The sequence below is a fragment of the Myxine glutinosa genome, chromosome 7 (assembly GCF_964187855.1).
Source record: "Myxine glutinosa chromosome 7, kmMyxGlut1.1, whole genome shotgun sequence".
In the NCBI taxonomy this organism is placed as follows: Eukaryota; Metazoa; Chordata; class Myxini; order Myxiniformes; family Myxinidae; genus Myxine; species Myxine glutinosa.
Genome location: NC_136267.1, coordinates 185651299 through 185673964, shown reverse-complemented (window position 1 = coordinate 185673964; position 22666 = coordinate 185651299). Strand labels below are relative to the sequence as shown.

Genomic DNA, 22666 nt, shown 5'->3' with positions numbered 1-22666 from the left:
TACCTTCGCTCGCTAAAGCCTGCGACCGAACTGGTGTCTCTGACAGATCAGCTGCTATATTAGCTACCTCAGTTCTACACGATCTCGGCGTAGTTTCACCAAAAGACCGTTCTAAAATAATTGATCGCAGCAAGATCCGCAGAGAACGTAGCAAAACTCGAGAAGAACTTCAAAGTGATGTCTGCACCGTCATAGAGGGACTATACTTTGATGGCAGGAAGGATAACACCATGACTCAGGTTCACGGCACTGACAACAAGAATCACCGAACAACAGTCAAAGAAGAACACATCAGCATCATCGCAGAACCCGGTTCATCGTACTTCAGCCACACAAATCCATCATCAGGATCCAGCAAAAGCATTGCAGAGTCTTTAGTCGCTAGTCTGAAGGAACGGAATGTGAAGACAGTGGACATCAATGTAGTCGGGTGTGACGGCACTAACGTGAATACGGGACATACATGAGGTGTTATACGACAACTGGAAGAAACCTTCAATCATCCACTGCAGTGGCTGCTATGTCTTCTTCATGCCAATGAACTTCCGCTGCGGCATCTGTTCGAGGAACTCGACGGCACAACTACAGGCCCGCGTGGATTCTCAGGACCCATCGGAAAACCTCTATCAACGTGTAACGAACAGCCTGTAACATCGTTTACGCCAGTGAAACTGAGTCAGGCATTGCCGAATGTGGACCCGAGAGACTGGAGTACAGACCAGCGATATCTCTTGGAAATGTGCAATGGCATTAGCGAAGGTGAATGCAGCGTCGATCTGGCCCTACGAAACCCTGAATGCCTGAATCACTCTCGGTGGCTTACAACAGCTAATATAATACTCCGACTGTACGTCAGCATCAAGACACCACCCGAGAAGTTGAAAACCATGGTGACATATATCATTCGAGTGTATGCTCCAATGTGGTTTTCCATCAAAGTCCACTCGTCATGCAAAGATGGAGCCAGGCACATCCACCAGATGATCGTCAAGTCACGATACCTTAGCGCTAAACACAAGAAGATCGTTGACCCTGTTATGCACCGCAACGCATACTTTGCACATCTGGAAAATATACTCCTGGCCATGATAACTGACCATCGACCTCAAATACGAGAATGGGGCTTGCGGCGAGTGATGAAAGCCAGAGCAACAGACAGACAGCCTACTGGACAGATACGATGGTTCAAGGTCCCCGCTAAACTCAACTTTGACGCAGTGGAGTACTTTGACCTAATTGACTGGGGAGCGTGCGCCATCTCGGAGCCTACCGTGATCCGAGGCATGTCAGACCCTGAGCTGAAGGAACTTATCACGATGGATGTCACCCCAACTGTCCTCTTCCCTAAATTCCCTTGCCACACACAGGCTGTGGAAAGGACTGTGAAACTCGTGACCGAGGCCGCTCGAGCTGTGTGTGGCAAGAAAAGGCGAGACGGCTTCATCCGTGCCCGTGTCACCTCGCGACAGATGATGCCATCGTTTGAATCGAAGCGCGACTTCACACACTTCACATTGTAACTGTGTGACTGTAACATTCTGAGACAAACTATAATAGACCTATGATTTGAATGCATCTATGAGCTGTTTTACTATGTTGCATAGTATAGTAAAATACAAAGTTACTGAGGGAGATCAAAATATTGTTCAATTTTAATACAATTTTAACACAGTGCTCTATAGATGTAATGGCACCTTTTGGCATATCTAGCTAGTTAAAATTCAAAAAAAAAAAATTTGGGCTATTTTCACTCCACCGTAGTGAAGGTGTCACTTTGAGCAATCACTCACCTGAACTAAGAGAAAATAATAAAATATTCTTACCCAAGTTTGGTTATAAACCCACATGTAGGTGAAGGTGTCACTTTGAGCAATCACTCACCTGAACTAAGAGAAAATAATAAAGTATTCTTACCCAGGTTTGATTATAAACACACATGTAGGTGAAGGTGTCACTTTGAGCCATCACTCACCTGAACTAAGAGAAAATAATAAAATATTCTTACCCAAGGTTGGTTATAAACCCACATGTAAGTGAAGGTGTCACTTTGAGCAATCACTCACCTGAACTAAGAGAAAATAATAAAATATTCTTTCCCAGGTTTGGCTATAAACCCACATGTAGGTGAAGGTGTCACTTTGAGCAATCACTCACCTGAACTAAGAGAAAATAATATAATATTCTTACCCAGGTTTGGTTATAAACCCACATGTGGGTGAAGGTGTCACTTTGAGCCATCACTCACCTGAACGAAGAGAAAATAATAAAATATTCTTACCCAGGTTTGGTTATAAACCCACATGTAGGTGAAGGTGTCACTTTGAGCAATCACTCACCTGAACTAAGAGAAAATAATAAAATATTCTTGCCCAAGTTTGGTTATAAACCCACATGTAGGTGAAGGTGTCACTTTGAGCCATCACTCACCTGAACTAAGAGAAAATAATAAAATATTCTTGCTGAAGTTTGGTTATAAACCCACATGTAGGTGAAGGTGTCACTTTGAGCAATCACTCACCTGAACGAAGAGAAAATAATAAAATATTCTTGCCCAAGTTTGGTTATAAACCCACGTGTAGGTGAAGGTGTCACTTTGAGCAATCACTCACCTGAACTAAGAGAAAATAATAAAATATTCTTCCCCAGGTTTGATTATAAACCCACATGTAGATGAAGGTGTCACTTTGAGCAATCACTCACCTGAACTAAGAGAAAATAATAAAGTATTCTCACCCAGGTTTGGTTATAAACCCACATGTAGGTGAAGGTGTCATTTTGAGCCATCGCTCACCTGAACTAAGAGAAAATAATATAATATTGTTACCCAGGTTTGATTATAAACCCACATGTAGATGAAGGTGTCACTTTGAGCCATCACTCACCTGAACTAAGAGAAAATAATAAAGTATTCTCACCCAAGTTTGGTTATAAACCCACGTGTAGGTGAAGGTGTCACTTTGAGCCATCACTCACCTGAACTAAGAGAAAATAATAAAATATTCTTCCCCAAGTTTGGTTATAAACCCACGTGTAGGTGAAGGTGTCACTTTGAGCCATCACTCACCTGAACTAAGAGAAAATAATAAAATATTCTTCCCCAAGTTTGGTTATAAACCCACATGTAGGTGAAGGTGTCACTTTGAGCCATCACTCACCTGAACGAAGAGAAAATAATAAAATATTCTTGCTGAAGTTTGGTTATAAACCCACATGTAGGTGAAGGTGTCACTTTGAGCAATCACTCACCTGAACGAAGAGAAAATAATAAAATATTCTTGCCCAAGTTTGGTTATAAACCCACGTGTAGGTGAAGGTGTCACTTTGAGCCATCACTCACCTGAACTAAGAGAAAATAATAAAATATTCTTCCCCAAGTTTGGTTATAAACCCACATGTAAGGCATCAGTTTTCAGAAGTCGGCCTCCACATATTCAAACCTATGCTGTTACAAAATTATAAACTACAGGGAAAGTTTTGTTGTTGTACACATCTTCACTACCAATGAGGGTAACGTGTGGTTACATTTACACCAAGGGATCTTCTGTCACTCAATGCACACCTACTAACTAGCTTGGAGCAAGTAACAAACTTTACGCCAATTCCTCGCTGCCATTTTGAATTGCAGATTGATTGCAATAATTTAATTTCAAAAACAAAGGAAATGTTGGAGAAAGTGCTGTAGATGGAAAGTTCAATAAAACTATTCGTGATTCCGGATTCGCAACTCCACAAATTTTCCGCAACCCCAGATCGCACTTTTCTTCTTCCTTTTACGGTTGCAGAACAGGTGAGAATGAAATCCTGGCTGTTTGGTGGGGGAGTCGTGCCGCTGATGCAGTGCCCCCTGCAGGGTAGGGCAGGAATTTTGAATTTTTTCAGGATGCCGGAAATAACTGGTTCATTCTTCGTGAAAGACACCGTGGAACATCCACCAAGTACCAACAAATTTCAGCAGATGAGACACCAAGTTTGACGTCCATCCGAGGAAGGCACACACTGTCGTCTTGCCCTACGTGCGAAGCACCAAGACAGCGATTTATTCTGAGTCGGGATTCGAACACAGTTACCCAGGTAAGAGAACTCAGAGAATGTGCATTCCTCTCGGACATCCTACCACAGCTTTCCCCCACTCCCCGCCCCAAACCAAACGCACGACCTCAAACCCAGTGCGTACGTCATATATAGAGATTTATATATATATATATATATAATATATGCCCCCTTTGCGGATTGATCACTGTGGCTTTGTCGATTTATTTTTCATTAACTTATTAGTTAAAAAGAATATTCTTTATGCACTCTTTGCTATAGTTTTAATAAATTTTATTTCGCTTCTTGAATTTCAGCAACATCCTTTGAGTTTTGTTCCTACCTATTTATAACAGAAAAACAACAACAACCACAACTATAGAAGCGTAACGCCGCCTCTGCGTCGACAATTTGGTCGTCTGCGCATGCGCAGTTAATTCCACTTCCGCTTCCGCAAGTGCGGCCAAGTCGTCCATGGCTTTGGGTCGAGCGACCTGGTTGCTTACCCGTGCTGGTGTGATCCTGTTGACGCGATTTCCTTTCTGGAATGCGTTCAGTACGCTCATGCTTTATGGAGAACGTGCGTCAAGTAACCGGTAATGCTCACAAAACGCTCGGACTTTGCAGACCAGCGTTGCCATGTAGATACCAGTAAACACACCTCCTCATTCCTCCCTGTGTTTCATTGTCACACGAGCAGTGCGAGCTGCCTTTTGTTTGCCTCCTGAGTTTAAATTTAATTTTCTAAACTTCCAGACCATTGCTCAATCGCTTACAGAATTATTTGGTTCACATGCTCTTGTTGGCTCCATGATTTCGTGCCATTTGCTTTGTGTGCGGCTTTGCCGAGTTAATATTCATATTGAATACATGGTCGAGGCTCATGGAAGAACTAGAGCAAAATGGAAGGGGAAACAGCAAAGCAGGACAAGCTGTACACGGGCTGAATGAAACACAGGGAGAGGAATGGGAAAAAGGGATGAAACAGGAAAGGAACAAAACAACCATCAACTAGCAAACAAAAAGGGTCGAGGGAGAGGGGGGAATCCCAATAACCTGGGAAAAGGGAGTGCTTGGGAATGATTGGTTGATTTGGGGTGCAAGAGATCATGAGTATGGATGGGGGATGACTGGAGCTAGTGGTGAACAGTTATCTTGTAGCCATGGAGGGAGGAATGGGTCTGATCAGACTGGGGAGGTTGGTTCCACAGGTGGGAGAGAAGAAGAACAAATGAGTGCAGGTAAGCAGTGAGTTCCACTGGAGGTAGATGACCGACAGCCCATGTGTGCCCTGCAGAACCTAGGGATGAGGAGGTGGGTGTACATGGGGGTAAGGGATGAAAAAGCAAAGGATGCAAGACCAGAGTGGAGGTGGTAGAAGACATAAGGTTTAGAAACCAGCCTGCGATATGAGAGTAAGACTCAGAGCCTCATGCGGAACATTTAATTCATTTTGAGGTATATATTTTGAGGAACGCAAATTTCTTCTGTTTGCCCATTTCTCCGGTTTTTACCCCATGTGTGGAGCGCATGGCAGGGAAAAGCAATTGGTTCACTCTGTGTTTTTGAAATATTGTGCGGGGTCTCGTCCCACACACACGTGCACAGCGGGGTAAAGCAATTGGTTCACTCTGTCTATGTTTATGAAATATTGTGCGGGGTCTCGTCCCACACACGTGCACAGCGGGGTAAAGCAATTGGTTCACTCTGTCTATGTTTATGAAATATTGTGCGGGGTCTCGTCCCGCACACACGTGCACAGCGGGGTAAAGCAATTGGTTCACTCTGTCTGTGTTTTTGAAATACTAGCAACAGTACCCGCCCTATGGGCGGGGCTTCAATTGGGAAGCTCAAATGAAAAGGTAAAATATCAGAAATTGAAGCCTTTTTTATTTTAAACGATTCATATAAACATCCGTTGAATCATATCACACCCAAATCATCAAAATCTAAACAGTACATGGCTAAACAGTACATGGACGATCACGTACCACGTACGTCTCGCGTCTCGCTCGCTCTCATGTTGTCCCGATAATGATCCTTCCGCAGGTTCACTGATGGAAACCTTGACGACGGATGTCAAACACTACCGTGAACACATACATCGTCACAATGAGAACATCGTCACAATGAACGTTATGCGAACGTGAATGTTATGCGGGAGTCAAAACCTGAGAATACTGGAGACCAAAGCTGAAATTGGGAAAACTAAATAGCCTATTTTACTCCTGGAGATCCCAGGATTACCCACCCAAAATATCTTTGCGATCGGTTCAGCAGTTTTTACGGTACCTTCGAACAGACAGACAGTCGGACATTTGGTGAATTATAGTAAGATCGTCACAATGAGAACATCGTCACAATGAACGTTATGTGAACGCGAATGTTATGCGGGAGTCCAAACCTGAGAATGCTGGAAACCAAAGCTGAAATTGGGAAAACTAAATAGCCTATTTTACTCCCAGGGGTCCCAGGATTACCCACCCAAAATATCTTTGCGATCGATTCAGCAGTTTTTACGGTACCTTCGAAAAGACAGACGGACATTTGATGAAATATAGTATGATTGTGTGGGGTCTCGTCCCGCACACACGTGCACAGCGGGGTAAAGTAATTGCCTCACTCTGTGTGTTTATGAAATATTGTGCGGGGTCTCGTCCCGCACACACGTGCACAGCGGGGTAAAGCAATTGGTTCACTCTGTCTGTGTTTATGAAATACTGTGCGGGGTCTCGTCCCGCACACACGTGCACAGCGGGGTAAAGCAATTGCTTCACTCTGTCTGTGTTTATGAAATATTGTGCGGGGTCTCGTCCCGCACACACGTGCACAGCGGGGTAAAGCAATTGCTTCACTCTGTCTGTGTTTTTGAGATATTGTGCGGGGTCTCGTCCCGCACACACGTGCACAGCGGGGTAAAGCAATTGGTTCACTCTGTCTCTGTTTATGAAATATTGTGCGGGGTCTCATCCCGCACACACGTGCACAGCAGGGTAAAGCAATTGGTTCACTCTGTCTGTGTTTTTGAAATACAGTATTGTGCGGGGTTTCGTTCCGCACACATGTGCACAGCGGGTTAAAGCAATTGGTTCACTCTGTCTGTGTTTTTGAAATATTGTGCGGGGTCTCGTCCCACACACACATGTGCACAGCGGGGTAAAGCAATTGGTTCACTCTGTCTGTATTTATGAAATATTGTGCGGGGTCTCGTCCCGCACACACATGTGCACAGCGGGGTAAAGCAATTGATTCACTCTGTCTGTGTTTTTGAAATACAGTATTGTGTGGGGTCTCGTTCCGCACACATGTGCACAGCAGGGTAAAGCAATTGCAATCAATATGTCTGGCAGTGAAACATTTTTAAAAATCTTTCCAAACAGGAAAGTTATTGTTTTTAGGGATGTCATAAAATACACAAACGACAAGCATGGATAACGAATTTAACGTGTTTAATAAGGTGCCGTTACTCAAAAAACGTTGTTTCCGAAAATGTATCAACAGCGGTAAACTACCGACAGTAAACTAATTGGGTTTTTTTCTACAGCCTTTGAAACCTTTTTTTATTTCGATTGAATTACATGTAGAACAGTTCACCTTGTTTGTACTTCCAAAAATGTTCAGTTTGGCAGTAATTTGGTAAAATTGTATGCTGTCTCGACCAATCAAATTTGCTGCTCGCACTCTGAGGGTGGCAGAACATCGCAATTCGGACAAAATGGCGGCCCAAGCAATGCAACGCCTGAGCTAACTTTGCCCAAAATTTTTTTATCTGTTTGATGTAACCTTTTTCGAAGATCATTCCAAAATCTTCAGTTTGTCCGAGAAAAGTTGGCAGAAGGTTTGTGATTGCGTAAATGCATGGATAAGCCTTGATGGTGACGGAAAATGGATCTCAGCGGAGCATCGTCAGCTCTGGACAGTTCCCTTTGACCCATCGACTTTGTATGGTTGCCATCGCACATGTTACTTAAGGTTCATGAACAAAGCTAGTACAGGCCGTGCTCGGAAACGCAAAGCAAGAGTCGGAAAGACCCTTCCCATGTCCCTTTTCTCAAGACTGTGGGGGAGATGAAGATGGAGTGGGCAGTGGGGGGCGTAAGGGGGGACGGGGGGGGGGGTGGTAGGGTGTTCCATAAATTCTCTAATGTTACACACAGTAATGATGTATCAGCCTGAGATTTAAACTTTAATAAATTTCCCTCTCAACCAAATGTGGCATATTCCCTCTTGTATTCATTCTGCTTTCCACTTTGCTGCCCTTTGACAGCAGAATTTGATTACTGCTTTGTCTGTATTTATTTTATTCATCTTCCTTTGAATGCAGCATCCAGCTCTTCTTCCAGCTGTATCCATTCTGCTTCCTTTGACCATAACACTGGATTCAATCCCTTCCGTTCTGAATGCTTCATCTTTGCTTGCATAATATAGTAAACCCTCATCCATCACGCGGGGGTTCTGTTCCTGGAAAATGGCGAGTTCAGCAAAGCCGCGGAGAGGGGAACGTGGCCACAGAACGTAACATACAGATAATTATTTTATAGCCGGCGAAGCCGGTGTTGTGAATAAACGCGTACGTATTATGTTGAAAACCAGATTATGCTGGATCCCTTGGCTTGAGAATTCCGAAGCTGTGACGCACCAAATCGCTCAATGGAGGCCGCCGTCTTGCGGATGCGGAAGTATGCATAACAAATTGATAAAGGTTCAAGAGGAGTTTGTTTCACCCGTCTTTGTTTGATTCACAATCTTATGCACCTCTAATTTGTAATTAAAATACTTTAAAACCAACCTCGGCCCGCACGGGCCTGGTTATCTTCAACGAAAATCGTCACCAAACACCGGAACCAATGAGATTCGAACATTTCAAAAATACTTCAAAAAAGCTTATTACGCGTTTCGGAGGCTGAAAACGGCGTCAAATATTCTAAAATTGACGAAGAATTATTTTTTAGAAATCTCGCGGCCGTAGGGGATAGTTTTTCACGGCCGGAAATATCCGAAGTTGAGACGGAATTCACCGAATTAATCAAGAAGGAAATTTTATCAATTTTAATCTCATCCAGAATGCAAATGGTGTCATTTTGAACTAGGTGCGGTACCTACTACACCTACCTACTACCAACTACATAACCTACTGATGCCATAGTGATGGGTAAAATAGTGGCAAGAGGCTTTGGCTTCGCCGGCTCATTGCGGCTTTGCAGTCGGGTACTAGTACGTTTATTTGTTAATAAAAATCCTCAGAGGAATGCTTATACATATACAGTATATACTGACACACTTTGAAAACGCAAAGCGGACTTTGGATGCAATAATATGACAAACAACCAGTGGAACTGAAAGGTGTTTACTATGGAAGGAAAACAGGTTAATCAGTCGACAAACCACAAAAGAATATTGTCCTGACAGCAATCCCATAAGATGTCACACGTCATCAAACAGTCCCACCCTCCACCTCAAAGTCAGTATCTGTTGTGTCCACCATTTGCACGTGCACAAGTCTGATAATGGCATCAGGGATGTTCCTCCACTCATTCTGCAATACCGGACCCAACGCAGCAACGTTGTGTGGTGGCGGCTGACGTCGGCGTACATGTCGCCCTAACTCATCCCAAAGGTGCGCGATAGGGTTTAAGTCTGGGGACAAAGCTGGCCAATTGTTAGGGTTAGGGTTAGTTGTTAGGGTTAGGGTTAGTTGTTAGGGTTAGTTGTTAGGGTTAGTTAGGGTTAGTTAGGGTTAGGGTTAGTTAGGGTTAGGGTTAGTTAGGGTTAGTTGTTAGGGTTAGGGTTAGTTGTTAGGGTTAGGGTTAGTTAGGGTTAGGGTTAGTTAGGGTTAGGGTTAGTTGTTAGGGTTAGGGTTAGTTGTTAGGGTTAGGGTTAGTTGTTAGGGTTAGTTAGGGTTAGGGTTAGTTAGGGTTAGTTGTTAGGGTTAGGGTTAGTTGTTAGGGTTAGTTGTTAGGGTTAGGGTTAGTTGTTAGGGTTAGTTAGGGTTCGGGTTAGTTGTTAAGGTTACGGTTAGTTGTTAGGGTTACGGTTAGTTGTTAGGGTTAGTTAGGGTTAGTTGTTAGGGTTAGGGTTAGTTGTTAGGGTTAGTTGTTAGGGTTAGTTGTTAGGGTTAGGGTTAGTTGTTAGGGTTAGGGTTAGTTAGGGTTAGGGTTAGTTAGGGTTAGGGTTAGTTAGGGTTAGTCGTTAGGGTTAGGGTTAGTTGTTAGGGTTAGTTGTTAGGGTTAGGGTTAGTTGTTAGGGTTAGGGTTAGTTGTTAGGGTTAGTTGTTAGGGTTAGGGTTAGTTGTTAGGGTTAGGGTTAGTTGTTAGGGTTAGGGTTAGTTGTTAGGGTTAGTTAGGGTTCGGGTTAGTTGTTAAGGTTAGCGTTAGGGTTATACAACGTTGCGTTTTCAAAGTGTGTCGATATATAAATGTGTTGGGTGGGGTTAACTGTTTGAGGCAGGGGTATACCTGAACTCACACTTGCTAAACCTGCAATGGCGATCACGTGTTCATATAGGCTTTCTCTCGTATGGTCACGCCGTCAACCACCGAGCCCTTGTTGTTCATTGGTCCACACACTCAATAACATCTCCATCTTTTCAACGAGAGGATCTCTCAAGGAATGAGGATCTCTCCTTCTCTCCTGTTTGAATGTCCCATTTTAGTATGCGGCTAAATAACGTTGAGTTAAAGAAACATTGGCACAAACTCGCTCGACTGTGGTGCTGTGCAGACTGAAAACAGCGAGGGTGGTACAAGATAGCGGGTGACGTCACCTCTGTGCATGACGTAGTCACAGCGCCACATTCAAACCTGCATGTGTGTGCGTTCGGGAAACAAGTGTCGCCTGTTGTGTATAAACAAATCCGTGTTGTGAAGACCCACTTTGGAAGAGGGTTTACTGTATCCGGGTCGTCCTTTTTCGATGCGTCACAACAAAGCATGTCTTCTTGTCCAGTTATCTTTTGTTAATACAATACCTTGCCATTACCAAATTACAGTCGACCTTTATCTTAATTGTATTGAATAAACCATACTTTTTCTTTATGAGTTTTTTTTTTTTTTTAGCACAAAGTAATTGAGGTCGCCCCTCCCACTTTCCTTTGTGGTCTCTTCCACCCACCACCACGCCCCCTTCACCCCTCACAGATAAAAATAGAACAATAAACATGATTAATTGCTTTGTATTAACCGTAGGAAGCCAGACTTGGCACTTCCCTTCTTGTATGTCGACATGGCTGCCGCCGTCATTTGTGCCACCTTCATGTCGTATGGCATGAAGCGGCGTTGGTTTGCACTCGGAGCAGCACTTCAGCTATCCATCAGTTATTACCTGGCGGTAACTGGAGGCCATGCCCACTATCCCGAGTGGCAAAAGGTATTGGGCCTTTGTGGGAGTATTCCAACTTTGCGTTGTTTTCTTTTCATGAGAAATATTATTCTGTGACAATAAAATAAAGATTACATTGAATAGACTTGGCACTGCATATCCAGGAGTTATAACCATAAGTTTTGCTCTTTGACAAAATGTGACGCTTGAGCTATAACGCCATTAATGTGACTCTAAATTGACAGGTCCGAATGCTGTCACGTGTTGTGGCCCTGGTTGGTGGCTTCTTGGTTCTCGCGAGTGGCGCGGGAGAGTCATACCGACAAAAAGAGAGAGTCGCAGTCCTTCAGAGAGTTGGGCAGATCTTCTTGGGTATACACCTCTTCTGCCAGGTACAATACTTGTGTGGTCACTTTGAAATGCCATCTTTTTAAAGGTTTGTACATTATTTTGTTTATACAACATAACGTACACGTAGGTGAGATGTGAAACATGCTCTGTTGATTATGGTCGTGTTCCCTGATTTTGATGCGAACGATGCTGTAATCCGAACACTAGAGTGATCAGAAGCACATGATCAGAAGAACCGATTGGAGCAGAAGAAGAGCAGTAGACATTTGCAGGGAAGTTTGTCATAACCAATTCTAGAAGACAAGATGCTCCGTTGACTGAGATCCGGGTCGGGAAATTGACAGATTGTGTCAGTCCCAATGAGTCGCAGAAGTCCTTTGCTGAGGTGCCATCGCTGGTGAGAGATGAACCCACACCCAGCCAGCTGTTGACAGTTGAAGTCGCCACATATGAGGAAGAGAGAGTTTCGATGAGTTGATAGAAGTTGGTCCATGTTGTCAGACAGCGACATGTAAATAGAGTCATCACTGTTTGGAGGACGGTACAGAACACATATGAACAAAAGGTGGGAGCGGAGAGGAAGCCGTAGCCAGAGATCCTCCTGGGGTTGGGGTGGAGAGAGGGCAGTGCAAAGAGAGTGAGGACGAGAGCTTTCGATAAAGATAGCCACCCCACCACCAGGACGAGGCTCAGCTCTATCATACCGGAGGAGGGAGTAACCAGGAAGAGATATTAAGGAATCAGAGACATCTTTCTGATGGTCTCTTCTCCTTCTCCTTCCTTTCTGTTTGGTTTTTTACTTAATTATGTATTTTTGTCTTTTTTGTCTTTGTTTTACATACTATGTTACAGCGTCTTTGGGTTTCTTGAAAAGCGCTATACAAAATAAATGTATTATTATTATTATTATTATTAGAGTAGAATTTCTGATACGTTCCTGATTGGCTTTTCCCAATTTGTTGTTGAAATTGAACAGCTGCAAAACTGCATTTTGGAAAATTGTCTTTCTGGAAAATTTTGCATAATTAAAACATAAAGAACACCAACCCACATTGCTAGGAAGTTGGGGTGGAGGTGTAGGTCGGGGTTCCACAAGTCACATGTAATGGTTGGAAAATCTACTATGTAAGAGAGATGTCTGTCTGTGTGTGTGTCGCCATTTTTCTCAGAGATGGCTGAACGGATCTTCGTCGAACTTTCAGAGGTCATCAGTGAGTGCCTGGGAGTGTTTTAGGCAAAAAATATATATATATTGTTGCGGATTTGAGAATCCTGCACGTTGATAATTGTTGTAAATATCACCCTCTGTAAATAATAGTAATTCCTTGTAAATACCTCCATTAATTGTAAAGGTCAAAGGTCGTCCCTTTAGCTAGTCCATCGCATACACATAGAAAATCATAGGATCTTCTAAATAGTTATCTCTTTATTCCATGTCAGTATAAGGCTCTGTTTCCCATTAGTTGACTCTGCATTGCACCAAATGAAATAAGGTAGAATCCCCTTTCAATTGCCACCAAAACGCAATTGCCGGCAGCGTTCGCTGCCCTTTGGCTGGGGCTCGCTCTAATCGCCCCAAAACCTCCATTACGCACATGGTTAAGCTGGAGAGGAAGGAGGAGGAGCTGTCGGATCACGGGCGTGGCACCACCTCGTCATCAAAGGTGGAGCCAGCGAGCCCCCACCAGCCAACCAGGGCTGATGAGATACCATCACGGGCATGGCGCGCATTGATCTTGAAGCGCATTATATAAGCGCCCGCGCAAGCCTTTTCGCGGCAGATGCGTGACCCAGGAGATGCGTGACCCAGCTGAGTTTTTTTTTGTATACTGAATCGAGGCTCGTGAAAGAGCTGACATTTACTTCACAAACAAATCAACCAGACAAACAAAATATATAAAAAGAGGGAGCAGAAGACAAGAGAAGGGGAAGCACACAAACACTTGAGAGCACACAACATTAAGAGCAGGGAGATGTGTGGGAGGGAGAGGGCTTGGGGGGAGGAGGCGTGGGAAGGGGGGGGGGTGGGAGAAGTATAAAACACAAGGACACCAAGGACTTCCAGGACAGAAGTTGGTATTTCAAAAAAGTGGAATTGGGGTGAAATTAGCGGGGGTAGAAAAGATCAAGGTTTTGGATGGGGGAAGATAAGAGATGGTGGTGAACAGCTGTTTTAAAGACCTGGAGGGTGGAGTGGGATTGAAGAGAGTGAGGGACTTTATTCCAGAGGTGGGAGAAAAGAGGAATGAAGGAGTGAAGGTGAGCAGAGAGTCTTGATTTTGGCAGTTTAACCATAAGAGGGTTGCAGGCAGATCTTGTGCGACCTGTAGGAATATTTGTGGAACAGAGCCCAGAGAGAGCTGGGGGGCAAGGCCAGAGAGGAGTCGGTAGAAGACGGAAAGACCACCAACCTGCCTGCGGTGAGTGAATGAGAGGCCCTTGGAGTTCGCTTCATCGCGGGAGATTCCAATGATTCTGAATGCTTTGGTTTCAACAGCGTGAAGACGAGCTAGGTGTGAGGCAGGAGCACCAGCCCAGAGGGGAGAGCAGTATTCCATTGAGCTGCGGATGAAAGCCTTGTATGTGGTGAGGAGCTCAGGTGTGCCAAGGAAGGACTTCGCACGACGGAGGATGCCCAGTCGGCGACTGGCTTTGGAGGCCAGATTTGAAATGTGGTTTTCTCAGGAAAGATCATGGCAGATAGTGAGACCCAAAAGCTTGAGTGACAGAACTTCTTGGAGAGGATTATTCAGAAAGTGGATGGGAGGGTTGTCCAGTCGGTCTTTTCGGAGAGACATCGTAAGAGTGTGAGATTTGTCAGGATTGAAAGACATGTGCCACTTGTTTGCCCAGTCTGTGATTTTGTCCAGGTCTGCAGAGAGTGAGGAGGCTGCAGACTGCCGATCTGAGGGATGAAGAATGGAGCGACAGAGAGTAGAGTCATCAGCAAAGAGATAGAGAGGATTTTCAAGAGAGTCAGAGAGATCATTGATGAAGACCAGAAAAAGCACAGGGCCCAGAACACTGCCTTGGGCAACTCCAGCCTGAACAGGAAGATAAGATGAGAGAAACCCATTCAGGGCCACACGTTGACTACGACTAGAGAGGAAGTCCACCAGCCATGCGTGGAGATTTCCATGGATACCAAAAGAGGAGAGTTTGGTGAGCAGAGCGGGGTGCCAGACCGTATCGAAGGCACGTGATATGTCAAGGGAGACAGCTCTAATTTCCTGTTTGGCATTGAGTACCTCCATCCATTGTTGAGAAAGCAGAAGCAGCATGTCCAGAGTAGAGTGACCAGGTCTGAAACCAAATTGATGATCAGAGATCAAGCCATTGGAGAAGAGGAAAGATTTCATATCTGAAGCAATGATGGATTCCATGACTTTGCTGATAATTGGGAGAAGGCTGATTGGTCTGAAGTTCTGCACAAGAGAGATTTCTGCAGAGAGCCGCTTCAACCAGCCCCGTTTCAACCAGCCGCGTGAAGCCCTGACGGGGCAGCGAGTGACCCTGCCGGTGTGCGGTGTAAAGCCGAATACGAGGAACTGCCGGCTCTTCGCTTCCCGCCCGGAGCGGACCCGCTTGCTGTGCCCTCTGGTCCCACCTTCGCATCCTTCCCGCCATTCCTGCCTGAGAATTCCCCATTCGTGTACGTGAGTTTGTCTTGTTTGTTCTGTCTTGGGAATAAGTTAAGCCTGTAGATAAGCTAGAATTGCACTGTCTTCTTCCTCTTCTGTAATTATTTTCGTATCTTTCTTTCTCCCTTGGTTTCTTTGATTTGTACATAATTAGTTAATAAATCCCTGTTCTTCCTACCTTTGCCTTTTTTCCTTCACATCCGTTCGTCTTTGTGATTTCCCCCATTGAGTACCTGTGGCGCGATTTCGGCCAACGTTTAAGAATCGGGTTTAGTCCTTGTTAAATGGCTCGAACCGCGGGCTGCTAAAAACCGCTCGGCCAATAACATCTTGTCCGGGGTTCGAGCGGAGTTACCCCCCTGCCTTGTGGAGCGGGGTAGCTTCAGGATCTGAGACGGCCAGTGAAAATAGAAGGGGGATCAACCCCCCCCCCCCTTGCTAAGGGGGAGCGCCGTCCCCGTTTCCGTAACAATTGGTGTCAGGAGCGAGATTCGGACCCGAAGTGCGCTTAACGCACTCAAAATTACGAGCGGCCGAAATTCTATAAAACATTTAAATTAAATCGTGCCATGGATAATCAAGGCGACCGGATGCCGGTAGGGGAGCTAGAACAGGGGGTAGAGTCGACCCAGGACCAAGGGGAGGATTTGGGAGTAATGGAGGAAGGCAATGCGCATTCGGTAGTGGGGGTTGCAGGCACACAAAATGGCGGCCTTGCGCACGTGGTTGCAGAGGCACAAAATGGCGGCGGTTCGCACATGGATGCGGCGGCCATGCCCGCTGCACCAATGGGCTGGGTCCATTTTCTGTCACAAATGAGGGCCTCCATGGAAGAGTCGATGTATAATTGGAAGAGGGACGCCATGTCAGACGAATCCGGGTGTGATCTGGAAAAATTGAGGGAGGAATCCAGGTGTGAAGTGGAAAAACGGATAGCAGAGGCAAGAAGGGATAATAAAAAAATGATGGAGGACATGAGGCGCAGGTCGGGCGAGCAGGTCCCAAGGGTACGCGACGAGGTAACGTGGGTCGAGGAGCGCGGATTGAGAGAGCTGGAGCAAAGGGTAGCCAAGGCGACCAGAGCTATAAGGGACAAGACGCAAGATGTAGAAAAGCCGACGACCGTCAAATTGGATTTTAAAAATGTCGGGAGCACCGGGGAAGGTTGAATTGGAAGACGAAAATTTATGGGCGCCGACGGTCGAGGTAAAGCAAAGCGCATGTAACTGGACCGGGGTAGAAATCGCGACCTGGGGTATGGGGCAGCCTGCGACCGCTGAAGTAGAGAAAATTTTATTAAAGCCAGCGGTCGTTGAGGTGAATAAAGAAAAACAAGTAGTGGGAATTGATATTGTAGAGACGACAGACTTAGAAGAGCAACAGTTGGAGGAAGGAATGGAAATCGCCCAAAGTCTGTGCTCACATCACGATGCTGTGCTTATTAACCCAAATGAAAGTTTGCAGGTGTTGGAGCGAAGAAGAAGAAGCGCCCAGGTGAGTCGTGCTGTATATTGTGCGGGAAGATTTTGTAGAAGGATGTTTGGCGAAAAAAGAATTGTCGCGCGATTGGGGTCAATATGGCACCCGGGGGTTTGTGGGAGGTCCGTGGTGCGTGGTGTTCGAAAGAATGGCACTCGTGTGAGGAAAAAGTGTGCGTCGGCGAGTGAGTGTGTTATAAAGTGTGGGAGTAAAACCAAGTGCGAGCGGGAATGCACGTCGGGGTGTACGGAGTGTGACACAGAGAGTGAGAGCGATACGGAGTGTATGTGCAAGGGTGAGAGTGACCCGGAGAGTAAGGTGGTGGTGGAACGTGTGCGAGAGTGTACACCTGAGTTAGTGGTGGCGCGTGTGCGGGAGGGCGCACCGAAGCGCGTGATCGGGTGTGCAGAAGAGTGCACACCCATGGTTGTCACAGAGGATGTGACCGAGGAGTGGGCGCGAGGAGGTGTGTTGAGGAAGTGTGCGAACGGCGAGCGTGCGCAAGAGGGTGCGCGAGAGGTGTGGTGTGTAACAGGGAGTACAATGGTGGACTTGACGAAGTGCATGAGATGTATGAGCAACAAACGGAACAAGTGGTGTGAGCATGTCCGGGAGGCATCGACGTTGACCGGGGCAGCGTTCAGGGCGACGGATAGCCGACGCGAGCACTCGGTGCGCGGTGCGCTTTGTTTGCAGCGAGGACAGGCCGGGACCGTAAGCGCGTCGCTCTTCGGAGCGTCGTGCGCGATTCGGGCTGGGTCCCGCACTGAATGGTCGGTGCCGCGTCAGAGCGGCGATCGGCGCGATTCCTGGGGAGGGGGGCCAGGTCGGACCTTCGCCCCCTGGCGGGGACGGGGTTCCGACCAGGCGAGATTGAGCCATCGGGCTGGAGACCGCAAGGATCCGCGCCGAGATGGTGCGTGGAATCTCGGCCTGACCAAACCGCCTCCCCTGAACCGAATGCCGGACGGACTCAACCTGCAGGCGACCAAACCACCCGAATTCATTGCTCGGCTTTGCGAAGCCGAGTTTTAATGATGTCATGACATACTGAGAGGCTCAGATATAGCGGACTGTGATGATGATAGTGTTTTGATCCGAAATGGAGAATAGTGAATAGGATTGGCAAGATCAATGCGCGCCATGCCCGTGATGGTATCTCATCAGCCCTGGTTGGCTATAAGTGCCCGCGCAAGCCTTTTCGCGGCAGATGCGTGACCCAGGAGATGCGTGACCCAGCTGAGTTCTGCACAAGAGAGATTTCTGCAGAGAGCCGCTTCAACCAGCCCCGTTTCAACCAGCCATGTGAAGCCCTGACGGGGCAGCGAGTGACCCTGCCAGTGTGCGGTGTAAAGCCGAATACGAGGAACTGCCGGCTCTTCGCTTCCCGCCCGGAGCGGACCCGCTTGCTGTGCCCTGTGGTCCCACCTTCGCATCCTTCCCGCCATTCCTGCCTGAGAATTCCCCATTCGTGTACGTGAGTTTGTCTTGTTTGTTCTGTCTTGGGAATAAGTTAAGCCTGTAGATGAGCTAGAATTGCACTGTGTCTTCTTCCTCTTCTGTAATTATTTTTGTATCTTTCTTTCTCCCTTGGTTTCTTTGATTTTTACATAATTAGTTAATAAATCCCTGTTCTTCCTACCCTTGCCTTTTTTCCTTCACATCCGTTCGGCTTTGTGATTTCCCCCATTGAGTACCTGTGGCGCGATTTCGGCCAACGTTTAAGAATCGGGTTTAGTCCTTGTTAAATGGCTCGAACCGTGGGCTGCTAAAAACCGCTCGGCCAATAACATCTTGTCCGGGGTTCGAGCGGAGTTACCCCCCTGCCTTGTGGAGCGGGGTAGCTTCAGGATCGGAGACGGCCAGTGCAAATAGAAGGGGGATTAACCCCCCCTTGCTAAGGGGGAGCGCCGTACTCCGTTTCCGTAACAATAGATATATGAAAAAAAATATCGTTTTTTTGGAGTTTTACTCCGTTATCCTCTATGTTGTTCTGTCATGAAATAGGCTCTCGTGGAAATTTCATAGAGGTTCTTGACAATGTGTTTTTAGTTATTTTTGGTCTAAACTAAATAAATAACGTGTTTGGCAATTTTAATCTTGCCGTCTTAAGCTACTGGCAGCCATTTTGACAGAAGAACTATTAGCACCTACATGTTCCCTGTATAATGGTGCAATTGAGACATACAGAGTAAAATGTATTATAACCATTATAATTCAAATGAATGCAACAAAACGGCTCTTGCAACAAAACGGTACGTACCCAACCCTTGTGGGGTATAATCTAGATTACAGTAGATCTTCCCTCAGTTCTGGAAGTAAAACTTACCTCGGGGATGTCTGGATTCTTCCAAATTTCTTTGTTTAATGTTATAAACAACATTGGCGACTGTTTAAAAAGCGAATCGTGTGTGTTTGTGGTTTATAATATTTTACAAGCCCGGCTATGCAGCTGCTAGACTTTCGGTCTTGTTATGGGGCGGGTACACGGGATAAACTAGATGGACACTACAAGGACTTTCAGGAAATAAAATGGAATTTGAAGGGGGTGGATTCCCGGAGGTAGACAAGATCAAGGTTTTGGATGGGGGGAGATAAGAGATGGTGGTGAACAGCTGTTTTTAGAGACCTGGAGGGAGGGGACAAATTCACCCCACCCCTGCCATAAATCCGTCTCTTCCTGCACCCTCCCAGCTTGCCCCATATGCCTGCACCCTGCAAGCTCCCCACACCTCCCCCCGACCCCGCCTTCACACCCTCCCAGCTTCCCCAGCCCACCAACAGCCCCTTCTCCCATCTGCCGGACTGTGTGGACCTTAAACATCCGAGGCCTCAGCTCCAGCCTGATATCTTTCAATCTAGGTCATTGCTGATAAATCACACATCGTCTGTTTAACAGACTACCTCCTCGGTCAGGATATCCCTGACTTATTAGTGTCTCTTGCTGGCTATTGTCTCCTCCACTCTGATAGGCCTGAACCCAGTCATGTCAGTGGAGTTGCACCTTACATCAAAAACTCTCTCAGACAAAATGGACCAACTTTTGTCCACTCACCCAACTCTCGTTCTAAAATGTGGTTATGCCAATTGGATGGGTGTTGGTACTTCTCTCACCAGCCATGCCATGGCAGCATAGGAATTCTGTGGCTTCATGGGCCTGACTCAATCTGTGAACTTTCCGTTCCAGATTTCTGCCAATGGAAACCTGCAAAGCCAGACCCCAACTGGGTACCCTCCGTCATGCTTCGTCCTTCCTTGGCACACCTGAGCTTCGATGCACCTACAAGGCTTTCATCTGCAGTACTGCTCTCCCCTCTGGTCTGGCTCTCCTGCCTCACATATTGCTTGACTTAACACCGTGGAAACCAAGTCCTTCAAGATCATTGGAATCTCTCGCAATGAAGCCAAGTCTGTGGACCTATCACTTCGCCATCGCCGACAGGTCGTTGGTCCCTCTGTCTTTTTCTGCCTAGTTTTTTTGTCTTGCACCCTCTGCCCTATCTGTGCTCTGTTCCCCTGCCCCCCTTCCCCCCAAGTATACTACATGATCAAAAGTATGCAGACACCCCTTCTAATTAGTGAATTCAGTTGTTTCAGCCACCCCCATTGTTGACAGGTATATTTTATCAAGCACACAGCCATGCAATCTCCGTAGACAAACATTGGCAGGAGAATGGGCCGTACTGAAAAGCTCAGTGACTTTCAACGTGGCACCGTCATATTATGCCACCTTTCCAACAAGTCAGTTCTTCAAATTTCTGCCCTGCTCGAGCTGCCCCGTTCAACTGTAAGTGCTGTTATTGTGAAGTGGAAACGTCTCGGAGTAAGAACAGCTCAGCCGCGTAGTGGTAGGCCACACAACCTCACATAATGGGATCGCCAAGTGATGAAGCGCGTAGCATGTAAAAATAGTCTGTCCTCGGTTGCAACACTCACTACCGAGTTCCAAAATGCCTCTGGAAGCAACATCGGCACAACAACTGTTCATCGAGAGCTTCATTAAATGGGCTTCCATGGCTGAGCAGCCGCACACAAGCCTAAGATCACCATCCGCAATGCCAAGCATCTACTGGAATGGTGTAAAGCTCACCGCCATTGGACTCTGGAGCAGTGGAAACACGTTCTCTGGAGTGATAAAACATGCTTCACCATCTGGCAGTCCGACGGACAAATTTGCGTTTGGCGGATGCCAGGAGACCGCTACCTGCCTGAATGCATAGTGCCAACTGTAAAGTTTGGTGGAGGAGGAATTATGGTCTGGGGCTGTATTTCATGGTTCGGGCTAGGCCCCTTAGTTCCAGGGAAGGGAAATCTTCATGCTACAGCATACATTAACATTTTAGACAATTGTGTGCTTCCAACTTCGTGGCAACAGTTTGGGGAAGGCCCTTTCCTGTTTCAGCATGACGCCCCCGTGCACAAAGCGAGGTCCATACAGAAATGGTTTGTCGAGATCAGCGTGGAAGAACTTGACTGGCCTGCACAGAGCCCTGACCTCAACCCCATCAAACACCTTTGGGATGAATTGGAACACCGACTGCAAGCCAGGCCTAATCGCCCAACATCAGTGCCCGACCTCACTCATGCTCTTGGAGCTGAATGGAAGCAAATCCCCGCAGCAATGTTCCAACATCTAGTGGAAAACATTCCCAGAAGAGTGGAGACTGTTTTAACAGCAAAGGGGGGAGGGATCAACTCCATATTAATTCCCATGATTTTGGAATGAGATGTTTGATGTGCGGGTGTCCACATACTTTTGGTCATGTAGTGTATCTGCTGGACACACTTGATCCACCTGCAACCACCTCTTAGTGAAACTGCTGAAACCCAGAACCACTGCTCACCTCCACATATTTATTCCTCTCTTTTCTCGCCTGTGGGATCTCCTTCCACACTCTCTTCGATCCCATTCTTCCCTCCGGGATTTCAAGACAGCTGTTTACGACCATCTATTACTACCATACCATCAAAATGGTTTACTACCATATGGTTTACTACCATACCATACCATACTACCATACCATATTACTACCATAATATGGTTTACTACCATACCATATTACTACCATAATATGGTTTACTACCATACCATCAAAAGGTCTGAAGGTGAATATAGGAAAGACGAAGGTGATGGCAAGTGGTAAAGCATGTGGTGAGGTGGAAAGAACTGGGAAGTGGCCATGTGCTGTGTGCAGGAAGGGTGTCGGAGTGAACTCCATTCAATGTACAATGTGCGCTGAGTGGGTTCATCAAAAATGTAGTGGTCTGAGAGGGTCATTAACCAGTGTGGCAGCTACATTCAAATGTAAGGTGTGCACAGAGGGAGCTGCAGATGGAGGAAATGCTGAGTTGGATCTTGGAGACGGCGTGAAGCTGGAAGGTGTGAAAACATTTTGCCACCTCGGAGACATGCTGAATGGAGAAGGTGGATCAGACTCGGCAACGGTTGCAAGAGTGAGATGTGCATGGAAGAAGTTTCGGGAACTGAGTGGCGTGCTGATGAGGAGGGGAGTGTCGTTGAAGCTGAAGGGAAAGGTGTATGCTGCATGTGTGAGAAGTATTATGATTTATGGGAGCGAGACATGGGTAATGAATGTGGAGCAGCAACGAAGGGTGGAAATGCGAATGGTTCGATGGATGTGCGGAGTGTCGTTGAGAGAGAGGAAGACAAATGATGAATTGCGAAAGATGATGGGAATAGAGCCTGTGATTGATGCTGTGAAGAGGAACAGGTTGAGATGGTTTGGTCATGTGTTGAGGAAGGATGAAAGTGACTGGTTGAGAAGAGTGATGGAAATGAATGTAGAAGGAAGTAGAGGACGGGGAAGACCGAGAAAGACTTGGCGAAA

At 46.3% G+C, this 22666-nt stretch overlaps 1 protein-coding gene across 3 annotated transcripts in view; it reads left to right on the top strand.

The window, feature by feature from the left end:
* Positions 1-3918: 3918 nt before the first annotated feature.
* Positions 3919-22666, top strand: part of TMEM101 (transmembrane protein 101) — a 28240-nt gene continuing 9492 nt past the window's right edge. Inside the window, exons 1-3 of one of the 3 annotated variants that reach the window (XM_068123724.2) lie at positions 3919-4071; positions 11214-11394; positions 11592-11738. In XM_068123724.2, the coding sequence (XP_067979825.1) occupies positions 11251-11394; positions 11592-11738 (291 nt within the window). In that variant the 5' untranslated portion in view covers positions 3919-4071; positions 11214-11250. Of the gene's footprint in view, positions 4072-4437; positions 4626-9524; positions 9647-11213; positions 11395-11591; positions 11739-22666 lie in introns of those variants that run through there. The other 2 variants (XM_068123722.2, XM_068123723.2) reach the window with 2 other exon arrangements.